The 25,765-nt window shown below is 46.1% G+C and overlaps 1 protein-coding gene across 2 annotated transcripts in view; it reads right to left on the minus strand.

The window, feature by feature from the left end:
- The window catches only part of LIMK2 (LIM domain kinase 2), a 355,925-nt gene that overhangs the window by 79,629 nt on the left and 250,531 nt on the right, over nt 1-25,765 (minus strand). For both annotated transcript variants that reach the window (XM_085635885.1, XM_085635886.1), the window contains 4 exons: nt 25,037-25,123; nt 24,783-24,914; nt 1,613-1,669; nt 1,449-1,514 (listed from right to left, as the gene is read on the minus strand). In XM_085635885.1, coding sequence (XP_085492011.1) covers nt 1,449-1,514; nt 1,613-1,669; nt 24,783-24,914; nt 25,037-25,123 — 342 coding nt within the window. The remainder of the gene's footprint in view (nt 1-1,448; nt 1,515-1,612; nt 1,670-24,782; nt 24,915-25,036; nt 25,124-25,765) is intronic.

Below are 25,765 nucleotides of genomic sequence, written 5' to 3' on the forward strand. Positions count from 1 at the left end.
TCTCACGATGATGCAGGTGAGAGGCACTTGTGGGCTTCACATAAACGTCCTAGTGAGTCAAGTCGAGACTGGTCTTTAGTTGATGAACAATTTTTGCCTTGCATAAAAGAAAGAATGCTATTTTCATGTTAAACCAAAAGCTGGAACACATTTCTACATCATGTGGATATATTATAAAGTATCACAGCAAATGTGACAGCTTACAACACATGAGATATTTATAAACCTGAAGAAATAAGGTAACACAAAGATACAGGTGGAATCAAGATCATATGTTACTAGTTTTCAGAAGCTGTCTTGGCAGTTGTGAACATGGACTACGAGGGCCCTAACCAGAAGGGTGTGTATCTGACATAAGAGAACAGAGAGCAAAAAGGTGTTACCCAGAGCAGCGAGAAAGTGAATAGACTGAAGATAGGTAACTGTGTAAGGAGACAGGATAAGTTAAAATGTTAAAAGAAAAAGTGGGCAGAAAAGAAGGCAACAGTGTCAAACTGAAACACAACAGGACTCGGTGAAACAAAGGGTGGAGCAGGTAAAGATGGATGCAACAGTGCAAGAAAGACAACCACAGAAAGGGGAGTGCAGACAGTTGGCAAAGATGGGAGATGGACATTTAAAAATTGAGCAGTCATTCAAATCTGTGTGCTCAGTCCCTGCTGATGCCTGTACTATTAGCAGAATATAAGTTGGGTGAAAATTGCACAGAAAGCAAGAACATGAAGAGTCTTGGAAGCATTATCACAGATGCGTCCGCTGCCTTGCTTCTTTAAGTCCAGCATTCTTTAGAGAAGGGATCATTTCCCACTGGTCGAGGCAGTCTGGCACAGGAAACATGAGGAAACAAAATGACTATTCTAACAATTTATTCATATATGGCACTACGACGGGGGAGGTCATCAAGCAGGTCAGCATAACGGAGTACAGATGCAACAGTGTTGTAACCGTGTACACGGATGGACTGGTCACCTGCTGGTGCTTGTAACGGTCGCATAATCTATCAACACAGGAGGTTGGTCCCAAACACAAATTTTAGAATTTCTGTTACAGCAGCGTTTTATTTATTTGAAAATGATATTAAAACCACAGGTGCAAGGCAGAAGTAAAAGTTAGAAAAAGTATCAGTTAAGAACTGAAAGAAATGAGATCAATGGTCTTTAAAAACTAACAGGCGTGCAGAGGAGCAGTCTTACCGCACATTTCTATTTTGAAGATCACTAAAAATCATGCACCTAAAGTGCCGGCCACCCTCTTCTGGGCACTGACATCGTCCTGAACATATCTGTTTCAAGCGGTCTTAGAGATGCAAATTAGATTGCCCACCCTGACCAAAGTCAATGTTCCTTAACATGAGTATATTGTTTCTGCAGAGTGGCGATGACCAACAGAATATTAATGGACAGACTTTGTTCACTCTGTACCAGTGCCCGCCCCATCAGAGCTCTTACCAGTTTCAACAGGCAGTTGTGTGAGTTCAAGTCCCTGTGAATAATGGACATCGAGTGCAAGTACGCCTAAAAGAGACAAACCAAGAAAAAGAGGGAATAAGTCCACATCAAAAACACATGTTATCAGTGTGTTCCTCAAGTGGTCTTTAGGATAAGAATCTCACCATTCCAGAGGAGATGCCTTTTGCAAAGCAAATCTTCTGCTGCCAAGGACAAGGATCCTGCAAGACAAAGCAGTAAATGTCATTATCTCGATTGCATTGGGCTGACCTACTGTAACATATTTGACAGCGCAGAAATCACTCATTTGTGATCAACAAAACAATGCAAACAAGTAGTAATGAGTGCACAATCCAAAAGGCCCTAAGAGGAATTATTGCCACAAACTTTAGTGCTAAATAAGGAACCCAAAATAAGGGCCATTTCCAGGGCCCGCAATATAAAATGTTTAATGTGTGGAGAAATCTTAAAATGGTTTCTCTGTGGGAGTCCTACATGGTGGTTTGAAATAGAAAGGACACTTGTTGCCGTAACACCAGGCATGCCGAATTTGGGTGACCCATCCAACACCATTTGCAACAGTATCAGATGTGACAACCTAACCACCACAAACAACTAATTTTCCTAAAAGGGTCAGTGGTTCTGATACGAGGATGGACAAGACAAATATTTTAAAAGAGCAGAACAGCCCAAAACCTGTTTAACACACTGCCGATAAAAATAAAAAATACACGAAAGAGGGAAGTCAGGCAGCAATGTTTTACAGAATGGACACTGCACAGTCTCTTTAAGACAGTCTGAGCCTTCACCCCAGAGACAAAGACAGTGATGCATCCAGGGATAACAATAATCTAATAATTAAAAAAATGCTGCTAAGGAGCAGCTTTACTGCTCGTTGGTTATTTCTAAAACAAAACATATTTGGATAATTCTTTAAAGATAAAAGACAACACAGCAAACCTTTCCTTGCTAAACCCTGTGTATTCCATACCTGCCATATTTGCTCAATCTGTAAGCTGGTTATGTACAAAATCATTTAGCATAACATCAATGTATTCAGTCACCAGATCCGATCTTGAATCAACAGTACCAGTTCCTTCAGAATATACACAATTGAATGTCCCTGCAATAGGTTTTACATTGGCAGTACCACAACAAATCTAAACATTTTGACACAATTACTTTCAAAAGATTTTACAAACTCAACACTTCCATGCTTTTAGCCGAATATTTTCCAGAAAATTGTGAGCACAAAAATAATTCTCCTTTATTGGGCTGGAGCAAACTCACAAACATCGAAGAGGTGATTTACTTAACCCAATCCCCTCCACTTCCATCTGTTCCAGTCCGGTATCTCACTTTCTTACTGACAACAGAATTATCATTTAATTCCTCTGCAAAAACTAATTACTGCCCCAGTCTTTCCTTCTCTGTCCAAATTATATGAATGGCTTCCAATGAGGATTAGATAGAAACGGTTTGTTTATTGAGAATGATAACAAGTTTACTAATATTAATATGAAAATCATCAATTGTTTTACTTTGTATGGTAAATAGCTTTAATGTGGACTGGATAGAAACAATATTTATGAGTGATACGAAATGCTTACTAATAACAATATCACATATTAGGTTACTTTGTGCACTGTTTCGTATGGACTAATATCATAGTCGCTTGCGTACGTCGTTGATTAAGCTATGTAGCTAAGAGCAATATGATATTCCTCAATTGTATATCCTGCACTATGTCTAATAAGTGATGCTACTTGATTAACTTCTCTTTCATTTCTGCTACTATATAATGCATTTTAAATCTTATAATTCCCAATACAGAATAGAAACTATTTGTATACGCTCCCTGGAAAAGATAATGCATATCTCGCGGCATGATTCATTTACTTTACGTCAATTTTATTGTATAGGGCTCTCATATGCTCCATGTGCAGCCCTCGTTTTACTTTGTCTGGAAGCCACTGGTGACAATTTCCTTATATCCATTTCTTTAAAACCACCTACAGAAATATCTTTACTTTGATAACACTGTAGAAACTGAGAATACAATTTTGCATCCTACACAGAATAATTAGGATTTTGATTGTCACTGATTACCCCAATAATTATGCCCACACATGATTAATTACACTATCCCGGATTCACTTTAAGCAATTCGTGAAAAAATAATAAAACCTACTTTCAATCTCGTTCACACAACCAATCCTCATCGAATACGACGACCTGTCATACAGTCTGACAATGATGTAACAAATTGCTTCATACTGCGACCAGAGACCGGTTACTATTTAACTCGTACTACTACCACATAAAGACTCTTACTCGAGCCTCTCTTTTGCCCATCTACTATACTCTACCCAATTGTCTATTCAACATACTCGCACCATTATTCTAACTATGACTATTTAAAAATGTCACCTTCCATCCTGATCAACTGGCTAGAAGGTGCACTGACAATGGATAATCATCTTCGGAGGTGGTCTCACAAATCTGCTATAAAGTACTTCTTTTAACATGCCTGTTCACATATCGCAACTGACTGACCATTTCCTGCTAACAGACCCGAATCTCAATGATTCACGCTATCTCCCATGGTAAGATCGTACAACCTATAGATGACTCCTTTGCGCTCTGCTATATTTGCTTCCTTTCTGATACCTAATTATCTTTAATTTTGTCCTTACTAATCTGGAACCAGCATACTTGACACTTCGTTGAGTTCTTGAATTTTTTGGGTAAGGAACGCTGTCCTTACTTTAGATCTTTTATCTAAAAGAGACCTTTTACTTTCTATTTCCTTCTGTCAGCTTTTTTGATGGGTCCCAAACCCTGGCCGCTCTGGTACTGAGCACCTACCAATTTTACCCACTGAAACATCAAGAAACCATTAAAATTCATGTTAACAGGTAAGAAACATAACCTATTCTGTCTTCCTTCTTTATGTATGTATGCATGGTAGGTCTGGCTGCTCACCCCTAAATGCAATATATTGTTGTTTTTCTTTATTATTTTACCCGACATCCTTCCACTTTGAACTTCTTCTGTTGTCTGCTTGGTCACAGAAAAGATTCTCAAGAAATCAATGAATATGTGTACTTTTATATTTCTCAAAGTAGTTTGCACCACATACTCCCACACTTTTGCTTATACATACAATACCCATATGTCTATCTTAATTTATGGGTATGCATTTTACCATTTACCCAGTCATGAGTGTTGCATGTTTTTCTCCAAATATAATTAGATTGGTTTTTTTTTAAAGAAACTTCTTCACATTTGTGGGGGCACTACAATATGTGCTCGCTGAGAAATAATTATGTATAAGTTTTACTTAATAAATGTTATTTTTTGCTATGGACTCTCCATTTCAGCCTTGAAAAAGACTGCAACTGTGTGCCATGTGAAAGGCAAAACATATGTTGGCTGGCCTGAAGTGTGAAAAAGAAGAACAATAAAATATTCCAAAACATAGTACAGTCTTTGTTGCTTTTAGAATGTTTGAGTTATACGCTCAAGCAAAATTAATTTATGCCAAATATGGTATTTTCCAGTTTTGGAGTGCTGCAGTAGCATTTCTACCTATACCAAATAGGTTCTGTGGGTTAGTGGGTCCTGCTCCCAATATGCTTGCAATCTTACACCTCCCTAACCCTTGTTCTTCCAATTATGAGTGAAATAAGGTTTGCAGGCTCTGAATCTTCTCACCAAAACGGGTGCGAGTCCACCAACCAATTTTGGCACCGAAGATTAATGGTAATAACATCCATTGCCTCTCTCCTCAGACACCGTCTCTCGCTTGGCCAGGAATGACTGAACTGTGGTTAGGGTTCAACAGAAAAAAGTAACCACAAAAGACAACCTGCGTGTCAGGTGGGCAGATAAAAACGTGTATGCTGCCCCCAATGATCACTGGTTACTCCTGAAGGGGAAATGAGTGGTGTGGAAGTGTCTTGGGAAGAGGAAAAGTAAAACTAGCTATATTGGTTGTGTCCATGTCCTCTGTCACATCTATGCTTCCTAGAACCTAAAAGAACAAGCTACTTACTTTCAGTAACACCTTATATGTTAGAGACTCTAAAGTGTGGGCCGCACCGAAAATGATGTGTGTGGTGTGTATGTAGGCGCCACCCGAGAGCGCTGACATAGATTTCTTCATGAGACTCGTTCCGTGCCAGAAGCACAGAGCCTACAGGGACCTTTTAGGTAGGAAGACCAGTTGGCAGAAACGAGGAGACTGACCGGGTCAGGTAAGGAATCTGTGGCTGGGTAGAGTCCATACTAGATAAGGCATTACCAAAGGTAAGTAACTTGCTCATCTGAAAGAGACTTCTAGCTGTAGATTCCTTATCTTAGAATGGATATCAAACTAATACCTCCCTGGAGGTGGATCTGCAAACTGAATCAGACCAAAAAGACGTTTGAGACCGAAAGGGCAAAATGTCCATACGATGGACCAGACTGTCAAGGCAACAGTGTTTGGTGAGAGTGTGCAAGGATGCCCACATCGCAGGCTGGCAGATGTCCAGGAAAGGGGCTCTGCGAGCTCCTGCAGTGGACACAGCTTTGGCTCTGGTAGAATAAACCCACAAGCTCTGAGGGTTACTTTTTGGCCTGTTCATATTAGATCTCAATGTAGAGTATAATCCATCTGCAAGTAGTCAGTTTCTGCACTTCTTTCCCTGTTTTGTGCCAGTAAACCAAACAGGAAAATGGGGTCACCCAGGGCCGGACGATGGCATCGGGCAATCATCCTACCCACAGGAGCCCCTGTGCTGGGCTTGGACGAAGTGCCCAGAAGGATGCCTGTGAGGGCCTCATTGAACGGCAGCAGGGGCTCCAAAGAGGCCGCTGCCGGCTGAAGCACCTCAGGCAGGAGGTTAGTCCTGACTGCCACCATAGGAAGCTCAAGGCCCAAGGCCTCAGCCGCCCTACGCAACACCACAGCGTAGGTGGATCACTGCTCCATGGCAATGGTAGGGGGAGACAGCATACCAAGGTCTGGGGAAGTGTCCAGAACACTGGCATCAGCCAACTCTTTTCTCCAGTCCGGCTCTTCTAGCTGGTCTACCAGAGGGTCCACAGACCCCACCCAGTCTTCCTCACCCTCTTCTGGCTGCCACTCAGGCCGAAAAGGAATGCCAGGATAGAACAGTGGTACAAAAGTACCGGTCGACGCCAGTCCGGCTCAGTGTTCAAGTCAAGGGGGAGACAGAGGTAGACGCCGGCTTGGGACATAGGCGGCGTCGGAGGAGGTGTTGTGAGATCAACTCGGCCAGATCCGGATCCAGGCCTGGATCCCTGGGTCCCTGCGGCATCAGGGCTGGAGCTGGCCATATCGAAGGACTGGAACCTCCAGCTGAGTCCGCGGGGCCCATAGGCGCACCGGCGGAGTCAGGCTTGGAGTGGAGGGCTTCACAAAATGCACGAAGCTGGGCAGGAGCCGCTCCGGCTCCCAGGAAGGGAGGGAAGCTCTGAGCCGTCCCAGCAAGCTCCGTGGGCGGAGCCGAAGGAAGAAGACCTTCCCGTCCCACATCAGCAGACAGTACTTCTTCGCCTTCTTCTTGTGCTTAGACTTACCCGGGACGAAGACTTCGAAGATGAATGATGGTTGTGACTCGGCGACCAGTCCTGCGACCTCCCTCTCAACTGGGACCTCGAGGGGTGCGGAGCAGACTGCCGGTCCTCCAGAATCTTTCGGGACCGCTCCTGTAAAGACTTCAGGTTCATGGCCTGACAGTTGGAGCACAACTTCAGGTCGTGGTCGCGCTCCAGACACCAGACGCACACAAGGTGTAGGTCCGTGACCAACATCAATTTGTGACAGGGGTCACAAGGCTTGAAGACAGTACGTCGATGGGACATCCCTACGTGCACCAGGAGTCTAATGACTCGAAAAGATGTCGACAAAAGTAAAAAAAAACTTTAGCAAAAAAGTGACTAAGGGTACCGCTTTCTCCGGATCTGCGCTGGCTGGCATGGAAAAAGAAAGAACGAACATCAGCGCGCAGGGTCGGCGTCTACGTAGATACTGCAACGTAATTACGGTGATCACGGCGCCCACGAGGAACGCGGTGTTGACTGACACGCAGAGGTACTGCTGAAGAAAAAAATTCTCCGGATCCAGCCTGACGCATGGGGTAATTCTAAGGTAAAGCATCTATAACTAATAGTCTCTTTCAGATAACTAGCTTTTAGGCATCAATGTGGACCAGATCTTTATGGCCAGCGACCAGCTGTCTCCCTCCATGCTTTTAATCCTCTCTCACGTTCAAAGCCAGTTCCGACGGTCTGCCTTGAGCAGTGTCCTTTATCTTGGACCCATGTGGCTCTCTGGGCTTCACTTTGCCCTCCGGCATCTAGGTTTATGACATTACAGTCCGTTTTTGAGAGTCCGAAACTTTCAGCTCATTGATGTCGTAACCCTGAGGGTTTACCTTCAGTCTGGGCTCCTCCCTCTGGGTCTTCTTGGGCCCTTTGCTAGTCTGGCCATCGATTACCTCCTCAAGGTCTGGTTCTTCTCCCCAGGCGTCTTCCGTCTTCTCCAGGATGCCCTTCTCATTCAACCATCTGTTTTTCTTTAGGGACTCCTGTTTTCTCCGTTGTGATGCCATCACTTAGTGTTCCCACCCTTGTTTCTTCCTTGCCCGGTTGGTCTTCAGCAAGAATTCTCAACACGCCCTCCGAACTGTGGATCTTGGGAGGCAGAGGTTACAAACCATGTGCCCTTCTTTTTGGGTGTATTTGTGGTGGTACTTTGGGCAAAACCTAAAGGGGTTATCCTCCACACGGTCTCAGCGAGTCAATCTTCTCACCTCATTGTTTCTCTGTGGTTTTCAGTGTTTTTCTCAGTCTTCCCACGGTTTTCCAGTCTGCGTTAATCCCCTTCCCTTGACAATTTTCAGATGATAACTGACTTATGCGCACTTTTTTTCCTCCGCTCCGGAGCCCTCGCTTAAGCTTCCATATTCAAGTGAATAAAAAAAAGAATCTGAAGACAGCGAGTGTGTCGTGGGATTTCCAGAGCAAATGTCCGACATCCCTCAAGGATGGTCGACAACGCTTACGAAAAAGAAAACAAACACGAGAGAAGAGATACTGCAGAAATTATGGACCCAACCACTAATAACGTACAACATGTGAATACAGAAAAGTTTCACGCTGCAAAACCATATTAACTGTGCACAGAGACTTTAAAGAACAGGCCTTGCCACCTTAAGTTCACCTTGTGAAATAGAGTACCCATTTCTTTGCTTGTTTTAGGTCAATACTTGACATTCATTCTTTCTAAAGGCTTAAACATTCATTCAATTGCCAGCTTCTGCTGAGAAATTTAAAATTATCAAATGAGTATGTCCAGATGTTACTGCTTGTACTTTTTGGGCAGGATGTTATGAACGGAGATCTTCGGTTTTGATAGGGTCTTATGCTGCAAGTTCTCAAATATTAGAAATGACCTGGCTTGATGAACACCAAAAGATTTGTTTAATTTGTTGTTCCCCTACTCAGAACTTAGTATAAAATGGCAAGGTTCTCCACTAGCAAGACTTGAAGATGTAGATTTATATACATGTTTCAGGATAGGATAAAATGTAACATGTATATGGTCTCTAGAGAGATTCCGTTACTGGTACCAATTCTTCAGTAGAGGACTTTATAAACAGATGGGCTGACCCTACGGTATATTCGATATTCCAAACTACACGCATTTTGGCTGACAAACTCGCTGAGTATTATTTGTATTTGTTCTACAAGGGATTTTTTTTTTTACCTAAGATTAGAAAGTCCTGAAGAAGATCATACCTGGAAACACGTGTTGGCTGTTGTGTGAAGCTCTAATAAAGACTAATTTGACTTCAGTTTGGATCTAAGTGGAAGTTATTTTGTCACAAAGAAAACCCATTTAAGGAGTGCTGATACTATTTAGAAATTCATGCATCTTCAAATTGGTTGATACAAGTTTATCTGAACGCAGGCAATGGGGTACGCTCTTGGAGGTATTTGCGCTGGGCCTGTGATGCCTTAAACCTCAATCTTTCTATTTGGTATTCGAATTAGCCTATATATATCAAAATGGAAAAGCATGTACTCCAGACAAATGTGTGCATTTCAAAACTCATAATCCAATGTGAAGAAAATTGGTTGCATTTTCAAAATATATTTAGTGAAGTAATAAATCATGCAACACTGGGTAGACTTTTACTCCTATTATTTAATTTGTGCTAGAAGCATTGTAGCTTTTGCTGTTTTGTATTATCCACCGAGTGGCATTACACATTGACAAAGCATTTATATTTTTAAATATTACTGTTGGCAACCCTGCCAGAAGCTGTTAGGTGATCACTACTGCTAATCTAGCATATGTTGGCCACTAATGTAATCTTATCGGATGTTGTCACTTTTACAACACTAATAATGCGAGTAGCTCAGGATGATTTTAATCGAGCTGAACTAGTTCTTCTTGCAGAAAAGGTTGGAGACCTCTAATCTAGCACAGGCTTCCTGGATTCAAACTGAGGTCGTTTTTCTCAACTGGTCTACGAAGACAAGCTGAAACTCAACTCTACGTCCTGAAAGGTGTATCCCTCAATGATGATGGCCTTCATGACGGTGGACAGTGAACACTTAGTAGGTTTGGATCTCCTGATGCCCAAGGGTTTTCCGAGACGATACCTTGAGACATCTATAGGAAATGAAGGGAATTTGGTTTATGCCTCTGCTTGCTTAAGCCCTCCCTAGGGACAGGAGGGAGTGATTAAACAGTTGCTTGATACAGGCTAAGCTGGAATCAGAAGCATGCACTGTAGCTCTAAGCTGGCCTGGTAGCACTTTTTGGAGCCCTCTCAATAAGTCTCGCCAGACCAGCGTATGCGCTGGGTCAGGCGAGACCTAAAAATGTAGTTGCGGCCCATCTAAAGCAATGCTCAATTTTCTTTTAAATAGAAGACAGAAAAGCTTAATTCTCAGAACTGGTTTTATAGAATTATTTAGCTATTTGTGTTTAAGAAATGTGTATTTAGATATGCATGGATTAAAAATAGGAGAGCTCTCTTTCAAGTGTTTCAGAATCTCTTCACAAAGGTGGAGATACTCACCATTGATGGACCTGTGAAGATCCTAGAAGGAGAAGTTTGCATTCATCCAGATTCAAGCTTTGATCTGGACCAGGGCAAAGTTAAATAGTAGGTAGATGAGCATGATACAGTAGAACCATAACTTACATCTTTAAGTTTCTTGGACATGTAATCTGGATAGACTGCAATAGTATAAAGATGGGACTCAGAAATAATAAACATGAACAAGACTGTAACAGGTTTATCCAGATGTAGAACTTAAGGTATGGACTTACATACAGATACAGCACACACACTAATACCACGTACTAGAGCAGTCTGATGCACCAATTAAAACTGCATCAATTAAACAGCAATGTAGTATTCTAATCTCAGTCGTATGTCTCTCCCTCCCATATGCCCCTGCAGAAAGATAGAGGCAAGTAGAAGGGAAACTGGCCATTGGCCGAGATTGTGTTCTCCAAAAGCCTTCAATCTCCCTAAATTTAAGAGCACATATGGGGGTTGGGGGGGGGGGGGATGGGGAGGGAAGCTGTTGTATTACATAGTAGGACAAAAGATTATTGTTTGGACGTTTATAGGTGGCTCAAGGATCGTTCACAGTCACAGCTCCTTTATTGTTGTTGTTGTATAAGCAGGACATGCTTGATACGCTCTCCCAATGACTCGGCTGGGTAATGTAGTTGGTCCTTCAGGCTTGTCCCTGATGTCTTGGAAAGTCAGAGGCCTCAACGATAAACGTAAAAGAAGACATGTTATTCATTATCTCCTCAGGGATACAGTGGACATTGAATATTTGCAAGAAACACACTTACCTAAAACAGACTCGCTCCGCTTTGCTTCGAGTTGGGGGGGCACACCGATATTTTGCCAATTTTAGAAGCTATGCCAGGGGGCCATCCTTATTCACAAATGGGTCAGTTCAGCTTAGGCTCTGTTATAGGGGATTGTGATGGTAGATACATCATTGTCACGGGATCTCTCATGGGACACCGGGCGGCTCTGGTGTGCGTGTACGCTCCGAACACTGATTCTCCAGATTTTTTCCACTCCTTACATACCCAACTATTAAAACTAGAACCTTGCCTGCTCTTACTGAGGGGGGGGGAGGAATTTTAATTTGCTTCTTAATCCCATTTTAGATAGTACAGCCACAACCCCCGACACTAAACGGTGAGCACAACATGCTCTTCTGGTTCTCTGCGAGCAACTCTCTCCTAGACATTTGGCGCCTGCGCAATTCCGCCCTCACCAAATATACACATTACGCGGGCCAACAGAACACGTGGACGAGAATGGACTTTTGGCTGGTTTCCCCTGGCATTTCTAACTGGTTTCAGGCACTTGAGACGCTCCAGAGGACGTATTCGGACCACTCTCCGGTTCAGCTCCTCCTGAGGGTCCCTCGGCCAGAGAGGTTTGAACGACACTGGCGCTTCTCGAGCAAAGCAATTAACGATTACCTTTTCAATGCAGAAGTGCACAAAGCCATTGAAGACTATTTCACTATCAATACAAGCTCAGTTGACTCTTGGGCAGTTCTATGGGAGGGCTTCAAAGCGTACATTAGGGGCTTTTGCATCGCCAAACACGCAGGAGTGCTTAAAAGTCTCCGCACCACGATCTCCCGCATTGAATGCGAACTTGCTGACTTGGATGCCTCAACATTACACTCCTCTGTTCCGGACAAGACAGGTCGACGTTTAACTCTCCTTATAGAATTCCGCGAAATATTATATTTAGGCAAATATCAAACCGCTACGCGGTACGGAGAGGGTGAGCGGCCGGGCCGGGTACTGGGACAGATGTTAAGGCCCCCTTACAGCAAAGCCTGCAACACTGAGCTGCGTTCTTCTACAAATCAGACACCTCCACTTTGGAGATTCGTGATGAATTTCTGGATTATTTCACGGCCTTGTATACTACCAGAAAAGGGGATGACCCTTCGGCGCAGGAAGTTAATCTGTCGGAAATGGCATTGGTTTATCTGGAAAAAGACTTGCAGGACTTCCTTGCAGAACCAATCTCAGAAGCCGATGTTCTTGGTGCCATTGATGCACTCCGCTGTTCCTCGGACCCTGAGCTATACAGCTTCACAGAGTAATTCTACAAGACATATAAAGAGCTATTGGCCCTGCAGCTGATTGAGGTTTACGCAGAGGCCCTCGAGAAACAAATACTGCCCCCCACGCTTAGGGAAGCGGTCGTGATCCTCCTCCCCAAACCTGGCAAAGATACAACGCTATGCGGGTCCTACAGACCATTATCCCTTTTGAACTGAAGAGTATAAAATCTTGGCTAAGATAATCGCCAATCGCCTATCCCAATTGAAGGAATATATCATATCTCCAGCCCTATCCGGCTTTATACCCCACCGATCTACCTCTTTGAATCTTACGACACTCTTTTCGGTCCTACACAGAATTAATCCCGCGGTTCCGGACGCTGCAATCCTGTTGGACACCAAGAAGGCCTTTGATTCCCTAGAATGGCCCTTTTTAGGCCTCGCCTGAGCCAGCGCATGCGCTGCTCTGGCAAGACATTTAGTAAGCGGGTTTTGAAAGTGCTACCTAGAGGCTTTTGCCGGCCACTAGCCGCAAAAGCGCGCGCGACGTGCACAGCTTCCACAGAGCGCGTCCTCTCGATCACTTTCGCTTTCACTGCGATCGTGATCGCGATCACTTTCACGGCCAATGCTTATTTTTGATTACTTCATTATTACTTTAAGCGTGTTTTTATTTGTTTTTGAACTGTGCCACTTGCATAACTGAACACTGCGCTTTAACACACGCGCCTTTATTTCTGCACGGCGCCGGTTAGTTGCTTCCTGTTCCCAAGTTTGCGTGGCGCTGCTTTGACTGAATTTAACTCCACGGCACTGCTTCCAATTCAAATTTAAGGAGTGGCAGAGGTGAGCACTGTGCTTTAACACACAGCATGGGCGTGCGCCTTTATTTATAAACAGTGCCGCTTTCACTTTAAGCTTGACTTTATTTGTTCATGAACGGCGCCTCTTGCAGAGCTGAGCACCGTGCTTTAACACAGGCGCCTTTATTTCTGCACGGTGCCATGCAACTCCTCCCCTGTTGTTGGTTGCTTCCCGTTCCTGAGTTTGCTAGCAGGCTACAGCAGAGCTCCGTATCTCTCCACGTTGGATGCTTGCAGAGGGGCATGTGGTAAGAGACTGGTCGGGAATCCACAGTTGTTTTGGAAGAGCAGGGTTGCTAAGTTACACCCACCACCCATCCAAGGTTGCAGCTTTTTTTTTTAATTTTCTTTAATTTAAATTAAGATCAGTTTCCAGTGCCGTCATTTAATCTCCCGGTGCCCTATTCTACCACCCCCTCGCCCCTCCCACAACACTCCTTGCACACCCCACCACCCCTCCGCGATCGCTCCTTTTAAATTCCCTTCTGCCAGATAGTCTACTGCGTGTTCTAATTATCACTGAATACGTTCAGGCTCCCCTTGCAGGTCTCCTTCCCTCTTTTAGCCCGTACATTCCTGCTCAAAGGCATCCACACCACCCTCACCCTTTTCATGTCTCCTCCCCCTGCGTGCTGTATGTTTGTTCGGACAGCAGGAAAGCGGTGCTTGCTTAGCGCTGGGGGCCCAAGGGAGCTATACTTTTAAAGCCACATTCCCAAATGGAAACAGGACTCGTACCTTACCCCCCACCCGCTAACTATTAACTCTAACGTAGCTGATGTTCACTTTTAGCAAAGCATAAACAAACATATGGTTCACTGACAATCCGGGAGCCCTGATACATTACTTAAGCCGACGCCAAGATGCTATTCCGCTTTCCCAGTTCCAAGGAGATGGCACGAATGAGAACCACCCGAAAAGTAAATGGATAAGCTTTTTTTCCCATAACTTTTCCATGTTCCCGTCCAACATGCATAACGCATACTCCACTTGCAAACACTCAATTCCACCCATTATTCATGTTTACTTGTCGCTCCGGCCTGCAATAAAGCTTCGACTTTTTGTGAGGCTCACCGCACTTATATTTCAACTTGAAAGTACCTGCTGTCTTTTACCAGTCCAAACCATGGTTTGTACTCTTGTCTGGGCCATAGATAATAAACAAATGTTAATCCTATATCCAAACCCTACCCACAGTTAGTTATGCCAGTTTGTATATCTTTGTATATCTAACTATTTACACAATACTAACAAAGACATTACCACAAGCAGACAGTGTGCATATTTGTATAGTATTTATGTAGCTAGGTCCCTGCTCCCAAGCAGCAGCACATTTTGCTTTACAGACAAACCCACCCCCCAGCTGCTTTTAACCCACCCCTTCCACTCCCTGTTTTACCCAATACCCTGCTTCAGCCACCTCCCACGCCCTTACTCGTGTCCCGAAGGTATTGGGAGTGCTTTACAGGAGCACCATTTACATTACTTAATTACACATGGGAGATTAAGTGATTTGCCCAGGATCACAGGATGTTGAGTCTACACCGAGACTTGAACCTGGTTCCTCAGTACCAAGGTCGGCAGCTCTGCCTTCCACATGCATTCGTTGGGTTAACCCTTCACCCCCAGCTGCCATTGTTGTTAACCCCCTGCTTTTAAAACCCATCCTCCTGCTTTCTGGCGATTTACTCATCCCTCATCTCTAAACAAAAACCATGCATAAGTAATCGAACAAGCATTGGCATAGCCAATAGGTCTCGCCTTTGGGACCTTTTTTTTTTTTTTTTTTTTACATTTATTACTTCTGAAGTGTTTTTTTTTTTTAAAACCTTTATTGAAACAAAAAAAGACACCCAGTCTGACACAGCTATCGTTCGCCTACAACCCCGTCAGGGCCGGCAGCAATGTATGATAATCAGGAGTCATCACATTTGTTAAGATTAACACAGCATGCCGCCTACAACCCGCCAGGGCCGGCCGCGTGGAAAGAAAAACATATAGTCACGTTAATCCTAGGCAACACGAGAGGCAGCTCAATTCACTCAATGGCAGCACAGTAATAATAGAAGGGAAATAGCATGGCAGCAACAGAAAGGGGGGCTCCGCTAGCACATACCCCCGGACCCTGACCCTCACCATAACGCACTCAGAAAGGGCCCTGCCCAACATCCTGGATGCCGTCGCCCCATAGCACACACCTCCGCAGATATGCCTCCTGGCGCCCCCGCAGTCCCTCCCGTCCTCTTCTGCAGAATCATTAATGGGCCCCAGGGCCCCACACGTCCAGCACCGGCAGAAGAGCCCCAGCAGCACAGCCCCCACACTCCCCCGTCGCCTCCCAGATTCTACCAACGCACCGCCATCTCAGGAAGGAGAGTCATCAGTACTAACATGTGTCTGAGGATACTGAAGCAGGTACCCCGTCAGAGGGGCCCATATGTCCCTGGGTCGCGAAGCGACCGGCAGGAGGTCCGCATATAGAGTTAGTTCACGCTGCCAGCGCATCAGGTCCTCCAGCCAGCTCTTGAACTTAGGGCACGTCCTCTCCCCCATCTGCAGGCCACCCTGCGCTTGGCAAGGAGAAGGCAAAAGGAGCCGAATTTCCTATAAGGAGCCGGCATTTTCTCCGTACAGCCCAATATACCCATTAGCGGGGACAGCGGTAGGGGGGCAGCAATCATCTTTCCCACCGCATCAAACACCAAGGCCCAAAACGCATGAACAGAGGGGGAAGCCCACGCCAGATGCAGCATGTCCGCCCCCTCGGCCCCGCACCGAGTATCCCCCCGTAGTCCGAACCGGTGCAGCTTCACAGGGGTATAGTAATATCGCTGAATGAATTTATAGTGGGTCACTCGAAGCCTACTACTGGCCGAAACCTGCTCCGTTTCACTCACCCGAGGAACACGCCAGGGCTGTCCCTTATCCCCCTTATTGTTTATTTCAGCCACTTCCAGGAACGACATCTACAGAGGGGCTTACAATTTAACACCGGCCCTCTCCTAGTTTCACTCTACGCCGACGACGCCATCCTTTATGTCAGAGCTCCTCGGGTAAACTTAAGAGCCTCTCATTAGAGAAATACTACAATTTGGCCACTTCCCCGGTCTAGGCATTAACTGGCGTAAATCTGTGATCTTCCCGTTAACTTCCAGCACGGCCCCATGGGAATGTGAATTCCCTCTTGAATAGTGTACCAGCTCTGTCAAATACTTGGGCATTCATATACATCTCGACATTCGCCTTAACTATGGGCAGGCAATTACCACCCTTGAATCTCAAGTTGAGAGGTGGCTGCGTTTGCCTTTGTCCATTGCCGGCCAGGTCGCGATTCTTATGATAGTGCTTCCCAAATTTTTATATCTTTTTAATAATATCCCCATTCCCCTTACTAACAGTTTTTTCTTAACATTGCGTACGCACCTTATAAGACTGGTCTGGGGGGGTAAACAGGTTCGCGTTCGCTGGCAAGTTCTTACCCTCCCATATGATAAAGATGGGTATGGTGTACCGGATCTCCAATTGTATTACCTAGAGGCTCAATGCTGCTATGCCTACGCATAGTTTCACCCAGACGCCAGGATCCCTTATCTTCACCCAGAGGCAGATTTTGTCCTTCCTGAGCGGTTGTCCACCGTACTACCCAAGGGAGTTCCCAGAGACCCTAATGCCATACAGACAGTTTCCACCACCAGCTGGGCCTGGGATAAGCTGAGATGGATCACCGTTGCCGCCATAATGTACTCCTCTGCCCTACCTGTCCCAAATGCCCGCTGGCTGTCAATCACCGGCAAAAGGTTGACACAGCGCACCTTAACCAAAGCTCTTCCCGCCCTAAAGACATTTGGGGTCCCTACAGATCGTATGTTGAAACCATTCGGCAAGCCTCTATCTCTCAATTGGAGCAGGGCATAGTCCTGGAAGGCGTGGGGTGCAGGGCTCATCTCCTCCTAATACCTGCACTACATATTCTTCTTGCTACCCCACAGTGTGTGGCTCTTACGGACTCCATGGCTCATTAGGTCTGTGGTCTCTACACGGGACTAGAATTTGGCCACCAGTTGCTAGCGGCCACGATATGTAGGAAGGGGTTGGCCTGTGGGACTTAGTTTTCTTTTTAATAAGACGCTACATCGTTGATATCACGCAACCTAGCTCATGTCTGTTTTGTGATGATAAGGAATATGCTACTTACCAGTATGCATCTGTTCTTGGCATGTAGAGCTGCAGAGTTGTACACTTAGCATAGATCGCCATCTGGTGTTGGGCCCGGATGTTTGCAGTTTGTTTTTGTTCTTTGGACAGTCTTTGGAAGTCACGAGTTCGGTGACTCCTCCTTCGGTCCGTACTGCGCATGGGCTTCGGCTCCATCCTCAGATTGTTTTTCGCCAACAGGGAAATGATGGAGCGTAGTAATAACAGTGAGAAACCCGTGCGTGTTGTATCTAAATAAGATGGACTGGAACGGATACAGGTAGCCGGGGAGGCGGGTGGGCGTGTACAACTCTGCAGCTCTACATGCCAAGAACAGATGCATACTGGTAAGTAGCATATTCCGTTCGAGGCATATGAGCTGCAGATTGTACACTTAGCATAGATTATATAGCAGTACCCAACCTTAGCGGCGACCACCGGTATCCGTTGCAGTGGTTTGAAAAAGTGTCTTTAGTACAGCCTGGCCCACACTAGCTTGCTGCTTGGAATGCACATCTACACAGTAATGTTTTGTGAAGGTGTGCGGTGTTGACCATGTGGCTGCTTTGCAGATGTCATCTAAGGGTATGTTCCCTAGAAAAGCCATAGAAGCCCCTAACTTTCTAGTAGAGTGGGCTTTAGGTGGAACAGATAATGTTCTTTTTGCCTTTTGATAGCAAATTAGTATGCACTTTACAATCCACCTAGCTATCCCTGATTTAGAGATGGGGTTGCCTTTATGTGGTGGAGAGAAGGAGACGAACAATTGTTTAGTCTTCCTGAAAGGTTGAGTTCTTTGTATGTAGTACAGCAAAGCCCTCTTAACATCAAGTGTGTGTAAGGCCCTTTCTGCAACAGATTGAGGTTGCGAGAAAAAGACAGGTAATTCCACCGATTGATTGAGATGGAAGGGGGAAATGACCTTGGGCAGAAACTTCGGATTTGTACGAAGTATGACCTTGCTGTGATGTATTTGTAGGAAGGGTTCCTGTATAGTGAACGCTAGTATTTCACAAACCCTTCTAAGAGAAGTGATAGCTACGAGGAAAGCTGTTTTCCAGGTGAGGAACTGTAGCTCACATTTATGCATTGGTTCGAAGGGTGGACCCATTAGCCATGTAAGAACTACGTTTAGATTCCACACAGGGGAAGGTGGTGCCCTGGGAGGAATTACTCGTTTAAGGCCTTCCATAAAGGCTTTAATAGCGGGCACTCTGAACAGTGATAAATGCTGTCTATTTTGTAGATAAGCAGCAATCGCTGCTAGGTGTAGGCGTATGGATGAATATGCCAGGTTACACCTGTGAAGATGGAGCAGATAGCATATGATGTGCTGTATGGATGCATCTAAAGGGTTGATTGTATTGTTACGGCAGTAAATTACAAATCTTTTCCACTTTGCGGCATAGCATGCTCTTGTGGTAGGGCGTCTGGCTTCCATGATGATGTTCATGCAATCAGGGGGAAGGTTAAGGTATCTAAATTCTAAGATTTCAGGAGCCAGATCGCCAGGTTCAGCTGAGCTGGGTCCGGGTGCCTGATTTCTCCATGGTTCTGGGTTAGGAGGCATGGGGACAGGTGCAGTTTTTGATGTGGTACCACTGATAGTTGTAGTGTGGTGTACCACGGCTGCCTGGCCCATGTTGGAGCTACTAGAATGAGTGTGAGGGAGTGCTGTTGTAGCTTCCTTACCACTACTGGAATTAGTGGGAGAGGTGGAAAGGCGTATGCAAATCTGCCTGACCAGTTCATCCATATCGCATTGCCCTTGGACAATGGGTGTGGGTATCTGGCGGCGAAGCTTGGGCATTTTTTGTTTTCGTGGGTGGCGAAGAGTTCTATCTGAGGATGCCCCCACTGTTGGAAGAATGGGTGAAGAACTTGTGGATGTAGTTCCCATTCGTGTAGTTGTTGCGTTTGTCTGCTGAGCAGATCTGCCATGGTGTTTTGTACGCCTGGAACGTGCTGTGTCAGGAGAAAGATGTTTTGGGGAATTGCCCATCTCCATATGCTCTGGGCTAAGCGGGAGAGCTGGGGAGAGTGTGTCCCCCCGTTTTTGGATATAATACATTGCAGTCATGTTGTCTCTGCGAATGAGGACTGCTTTGCCCGAAATCTGTTTTTGGAAAGATTTTAGGGCTAGAAAGATCGCCAAGAGCTCCAGATGGTTGATGGAGCGATTTTTGCTGTGGCGTCCATAGACCTTGCATTGTGAGGTGTAGGAGGTGCGCTCCCCAGCCGGAGAGCGATGCGTCCGCTGTTAGAATCACCTGAGGAACCGGGTCCAGGAACGGCCGCCCTTTGGAAAGGTTTGTGGTGTTCCACCACTGCAGAGAGTGATGGGTGCGGCCGTCCACCAACACCAGATCCGTCAGCTGACCCTGGGCCTGGTTCCACTGTCGTGCTAGGCACTCTTGAAGTGGACGCATGTGGAGTCTTGCATGGGGCACTATGAAAATGCAAGACGCCATAATTCCTATAAGCTTCATAAACACTCTTGCTGGAAGAGAGTGTTGAGGAAGGAATGTTTTGCGCAAGGCTTGTATGCTTGCGATTTTGGCTGAGTTTGGATAGGCAATACCTTTGGAGGTGTCTATAGTGGCCCCGAGATATTGCTTTGTGTGAGATGGTACAAGGTGGGACTTTTGGTAGTTCACCGTGAAGCCTAGTTGGTGGAGCAGCGGAATGGTGCTGTTTGTATGTTGCACACATTGGTGGTAGGACACGGCTTTTATCAGCCAGTCGTCTAAGTAAGGGAAGACGTGAACATGTTGACGTCTGAGGTGTGCTGCTACTACCGCTAGGCATTTGGTAAACACCCGTGGTGCGGTGGTGACCCCGAAGGGGAGAACCGTGAATTGGTAATGCTGACCGTCTACCACAAACCTGAGGTACTTCCTGTGAGAAGGGTGTATTGGAATATGAAAGTATGCGTCTTTCAGATCCAAGGTAGTGAGAAAGTCTCCCTGACAGAGGAGCGGGAGGACTTGTTGTAGGGTGACCATGTGGAAATGGTCTGAATGTATGTATGCATTTAGAGGCCGGAGGTCCAGAATGGGCCTCAGGGTCCCGTCTTTCTTCGGTATTAGGAAATACAGAGAGTAGACCCCTAGATTTTGCTGATTGACGGGGACCTGCTCTATAGCGTGTTTTTGGAGGAGGGAGAGCACCTCCTGTTTGAGTAGTGTGGAATGTTCTTGAGACATTGGACGGTGTCTTGGTGGGATATTGGGTGGGGTAGATGTTAGCTCGAGACAGTACCCTGACCGAATAATTTGGGTCACCCATTTGTCCGATGTTATGGACTCCCATGCGTGGATAAAGTTTTGCAGTCTGCCCCCGACCGGAGTGGGATGGTCTGGGGGGAGGGAAGGGGAGTCATTGTGCGGGCGGGGTGGCAGAACGGGTGGTGTTAGTTTTGCCCCTGCCCTTATTGTTGTTGCCTCTGTAACCACCCCTTTGGTTGCCCTTTGAAAAGGTATTTTGAGGAGGGGACTTGTAGGAGGTAGAGGCGCTATCGGTGGAGAAGCCTCTGCCTGTGCTACGAAAGGATGAGCGTCGAAAGGAACGTTTAGGGGCCTGTGTTTGGAGTGCCCCCATAGACTTTGCTGTGTCTGTGTCCTTTTTCATCTTTTCCAACGCTTCGTCCACCTTTGGCCCAAAGAGAGTTTGTTGGTCAAAAGGGTGATTTAGTATGGACGCCTGGACTTCAGGCTTGAACCCTGAGATCCTGAGCCAGGCATGACGACGAAGCAGGACACTGGTATTTATGGCTCTAGAAGCAGTGTCGGCTGCATCGAGGGCACACTTAATGGAGGTGTTTGTAATTAGTTTACCCTCCTGTATCAGGTCATGAGCCTTGCGCTTGTGTTTTTCGGGGAGGTGTTGCATAAGAGCCTCAAGTTCGTCGTAGTGTGCTCTGTCATAGCGCGCAAGTAGTGCTTGTGTATTTGCAATGCGCCACATGTTTGCAGCTTGGGAGGCGGTGCGTTTGCCAGACGCGTCTAAAAGTTTCGATTCCTTGTCTGGCGGTGGGGCTTCTCCTGAGGACTGGGAGTTAGCCCGCTTTCTAGCTGTGGAGACAACTAGGGAATCTAAGGGAGCAGGGCCCTTAATGTATGCAGGGTCAGTGGGTGCCGCCTTGTACTTTTTTTCTATCCTAGGGTTCAGTACTCTGGCCCTGACAGGGTCTTTGAACACCTCTGCAGCATGCTTGGTGACGCCTTTAAGCATGGGCAAAATAGACGTGGATTTGTCCTGAATGTCAAATGTGTCCAGTAGGAAGTCGTCTTCCACTGGTTCGCTGTGCATGTCCACCCAATGGTAGTGTGCTGCTCTCTGCACTAAGTGGTGAAACCCTAAGGAGTCCTCTGGAGGAGACGGCCTGGATGGGTATAGGTCGTCCTGAGGCATATCAGGTATGTCAGGGTTGTTGTAGTCTTCCCATGGGTCTGGGGTCCCCGGTGGAGTGGGGTCCATTGGGGCGTCCGCCGGGTCATAATCTGGATCCCCGTCATCCGGATCTGGGGACGGGGTCGGGGAGTGATGAGGTAAGGGTGGCGGAGACCTGGGAGGGGGAGGGGGTGAAGGAGGCAGAGGAGGAGGTAGTGTGGAGGGCACTCTGAGGGGAGAAGTAGCAGAGTCCTTCCGCTTGGGTGGTGGAGGAGGAGCCGGAGTGTCAAGGCGTCTTTTTTTGATAATTAAAGTCAATAGCCCAGTCTTTGGATCTTTAAATAGAGTCTTTTGCAAAGGGTCTGGTGTAAACAGATCCAGTGGCGCCGAATTGTCCGCTGGCGCCGATGGTTTCGGAGCCGAGGGCTTCAATGGTTTCTGTGCGCCATGCTTTTTTGGAGCCTCCGGTTTTTTCGGCGTCGAAGGAGTTTTCGGCGCCGGAGCGTCGGTGCCGACAGATTTGTGTTTGGTCGGCACCGAGAGTCCAGGCTTCGGCACCGGTGGCTTCGGAGTCGAGCTGGGTATCACTTTCTTCGGTGCCGGATGGTGTTTTTCGGCACCAGGCGTCGGCTGGCTCGAGCCCGAGCTGCCATGAGACTTCTGAGGCTTCGACACCGGGCCCGAAGGTGGGGTGATAGAAGCTGTGTGCTTGGTTTTGCCCAGGCCTGCAGGCGAGGGTGTAACCGGAGTCTCTTTGGTTTTGGGCGCGGGGGTGGGAGGGGGTACAGTACTCACGACCCGCTGCGCCGGTGTGATGTCCTCCACGTCGGAGTCGTCGGCCTCGGAAGCGCTGACGACGTCGTCCTCCTGCTCGGTGTGTAGTTGCCCCGAAGCTTCGGCGTCGTCTCCGAAGATGTCCGGTGGAGCCGCGGTCGAGGAGTGCGCCATGGTGCGTCGAGCTCTTCGATCCCGGATGGTCTTTTTAGATCGAAAAGACTTACAGGCGGGGCAGTCTCTAGCCTCGTGTTCTGGAGAGAGGCAAAGGTTACACACCTGATGGAGGTCGGTGTGGGGAAATTTAGACCCACATTTTGGGCACTTTTTGAACGGAGTCCTTTCCATCGGCCGGGACCGGAGTCAAGGAGGGCCCAAAGGCCGGTGCCGATGTACGGGATGGAGAAAAGTGCCGCTTCGAGATGAAGATTGGATGAAGAAAACTCGAAGAACGAGGATTTTCCGTCGAGGCTGGAACCGTAGAAGTTCGAAGCCAGAGCACGAAGTATCACATCCGAGCCCGATGGCGGAAAAAAACAATCTGAGGATGGAGCCGAAGCCCATGCGCAGTACGGACCGAAGGAGGAGTCACCGAACTCGTGACTTCCAAAGACTGTCCAAAGAACAAAAACAAACTGCAAACATCCGGGCCCAACACCAGATGGCGATCTATGCTAAGTGTACAATCTGCAGCTCATATGCCTCGAACTATTATGTTCCTTCTCATTACTCTTTCTGATGTAATGTCAGCGACAGTGAATTTGTAATCCTGAACTGCCTTGCTTACTGCCAAAACAATAAAGTTAAAAAAAAAACTATTTAAGAGCATATTTAATTTTTTACAGTGTATTGTATATCGTACCTACCTAGAGTTTTTAGGATTTCTGTGAGGCATAATAAAAATTAACATATACCAAAGTGCACACTGGAATAGTGCTTTTACTGACTGAACAAAATGCTGGGATTTTTTGCATCTTTTGATACCCTAGCATATCTCAATGCTATTAAATATTAATTCCAATTACCATGGGGGAGCATATATTCCTACCCAAAGTTAGTGAATCTCCTAAAAATCATGCTTTATGAAAATTGATCGTAAAAAACAGGTCTCATGTCAGATATAAAGAGACTAGGTGTCAGTCCACCATATCCGCCCATGCACTCTCTTCAATCCACAATGATAAACTACCAACAGTTAAGCACACACATGCTTAATGAACAATGTAATATTTTGTTCACATCTGTTTTTACTTCCCCCAGATAATACTTCACTTCTCAGTCTTATTAAACTTTGTTACCATCCCTGCTCTACAAAAGTCTTGCTCCAATCCGCTACTGTATGCTCTTAACCAGTACTACCTTCCATGATCCTCAAACATCCTCTTTCCTTTTCTCCGAGAGTTTGTTATTCTGTTGCTACATTCTACTACTTTGCAGTCATTTCAGTTTCGACCAACTAGGATTTGTCATCCACTGTGCATCCTCTAGCTATTTATCTTCTTCTATAGTCTTCTAGCAAGCACGGCTGCCACCAGGATCAGATCTCTTCTTCTGCTGCCTACCATTAACTAATGCAAAAAGAACAAATGATTGCTTGTATTCAGGGAGGACCTGGCCTGGCAGTTCGGGTTGGACGGTTTCCATGAGGAGCTGGGTCAAGACTGATTTGCATATGGCTGGGTCCTAACTGAGGTCTTATGGTGGGCAAAAAACATTGGATTGGGATGCAACCAGAGCGAATGGCAGTGGCTGAGATTATTTCAAGCCTTCCATCCATCCATCACCTTGTCATTTTTCCACCTACCATTAACTAGCCAGTGTCAACTCTCCAGTTGGTTCTCAGAGGCAATCTTCTAGTTTCTGATTTCAACCGTGGTTGCACCCAGGATCAGCCCACCTCTACTCATAACTTCTTGTCCTTTTCCCAATGCTCTGCCATGAGCAGAGTAACGCCTAAACTCACCGTGCTCCGTAGAAAGTCCTTCAACGTGCCACACTCTATGAATTCAGTCAGAAGGTTTAACCTCTTGTCTTTGTACAGAACACCAATGAATTTGAGCACGTTGGGGTGATCAAGACAACGCATCACTTTCACCTGAGGGATGGAAGAAAAACTTTGCTGTATGAAAGAATGCCACAAGCGAAGGAACAGCATTTCGAAAATGCTGCAGCACCACCAGGCCAAGTAACTGCTCCATCATAAACTCATACACCCACCTCAGTTAGAAAAGTTTTCTGCGTCTCCTCATCACAGCGAATCAGCTCCTTCATCACCATCACCTTCCCAGTCTCTTTGTGAGTCACCTATGATACAAAGACAAGTTACAGACTGGTCTCTACACGCATGATGAAGAACATTTTAGGGTAGGAATGCGAATGGCCTGGAGAAAGGGAGCAAATTACAGCGGGTTTGAAACCACACACAACATTTTAGGAGTGTAGTACAAATATACTCGATCAACTTATGGTTCAAAGAGGACCTGGGCGGAATCTTGGTGATCAGAGGACCAGATGCTTATATTGAATGTTTGTCAAAACCGGTGCCCACCAGCGTCTGTGAGCACTTAGCAGCCCAGAAAGCAAGGCCAGTGCATGGTTACTAAGAGCAGGCAACGTTTTGCCGAGCAGTTATCATCTGGATCAGTTATTGTGTGCATGCCCAATTCGGTTTCCTTTGAAGCACTGTAGTAAAGTGATAAAAGACCAAAAGTATAATCAACAAAATAGATTAGGTTGGTAGAAGTTTTGCATTCTTTGTTGCCTCTGTTAAATTGTTTCTGACTCTGCATAGTAATAGTCCTTTTAAGTGTGTGATATAAATCCAAGGTTGTAGATGGGGCCTTACATGCAGTTTTGAGTAGAGTACAAAAGTGTATTGGTTCTGTCCGTTACCAAGGAGACAGAGCAGCAGATTCTAATCACCTCTTCAAACCAGTTGCAGGCTGT

This window comes from Triturus cristatus, chromosome 11, assembly GCF_964204655.1.
Source record: "Triturus cristatus chromosome 11, aTriCri1.1, whole genome shotgun sequence".
Taxonomy (NCBI): Eukaryota; Metazoa; Chordata; class Amphibia; order Caudata; family Salamandridae; genus Triturus; species Triturus cristatus.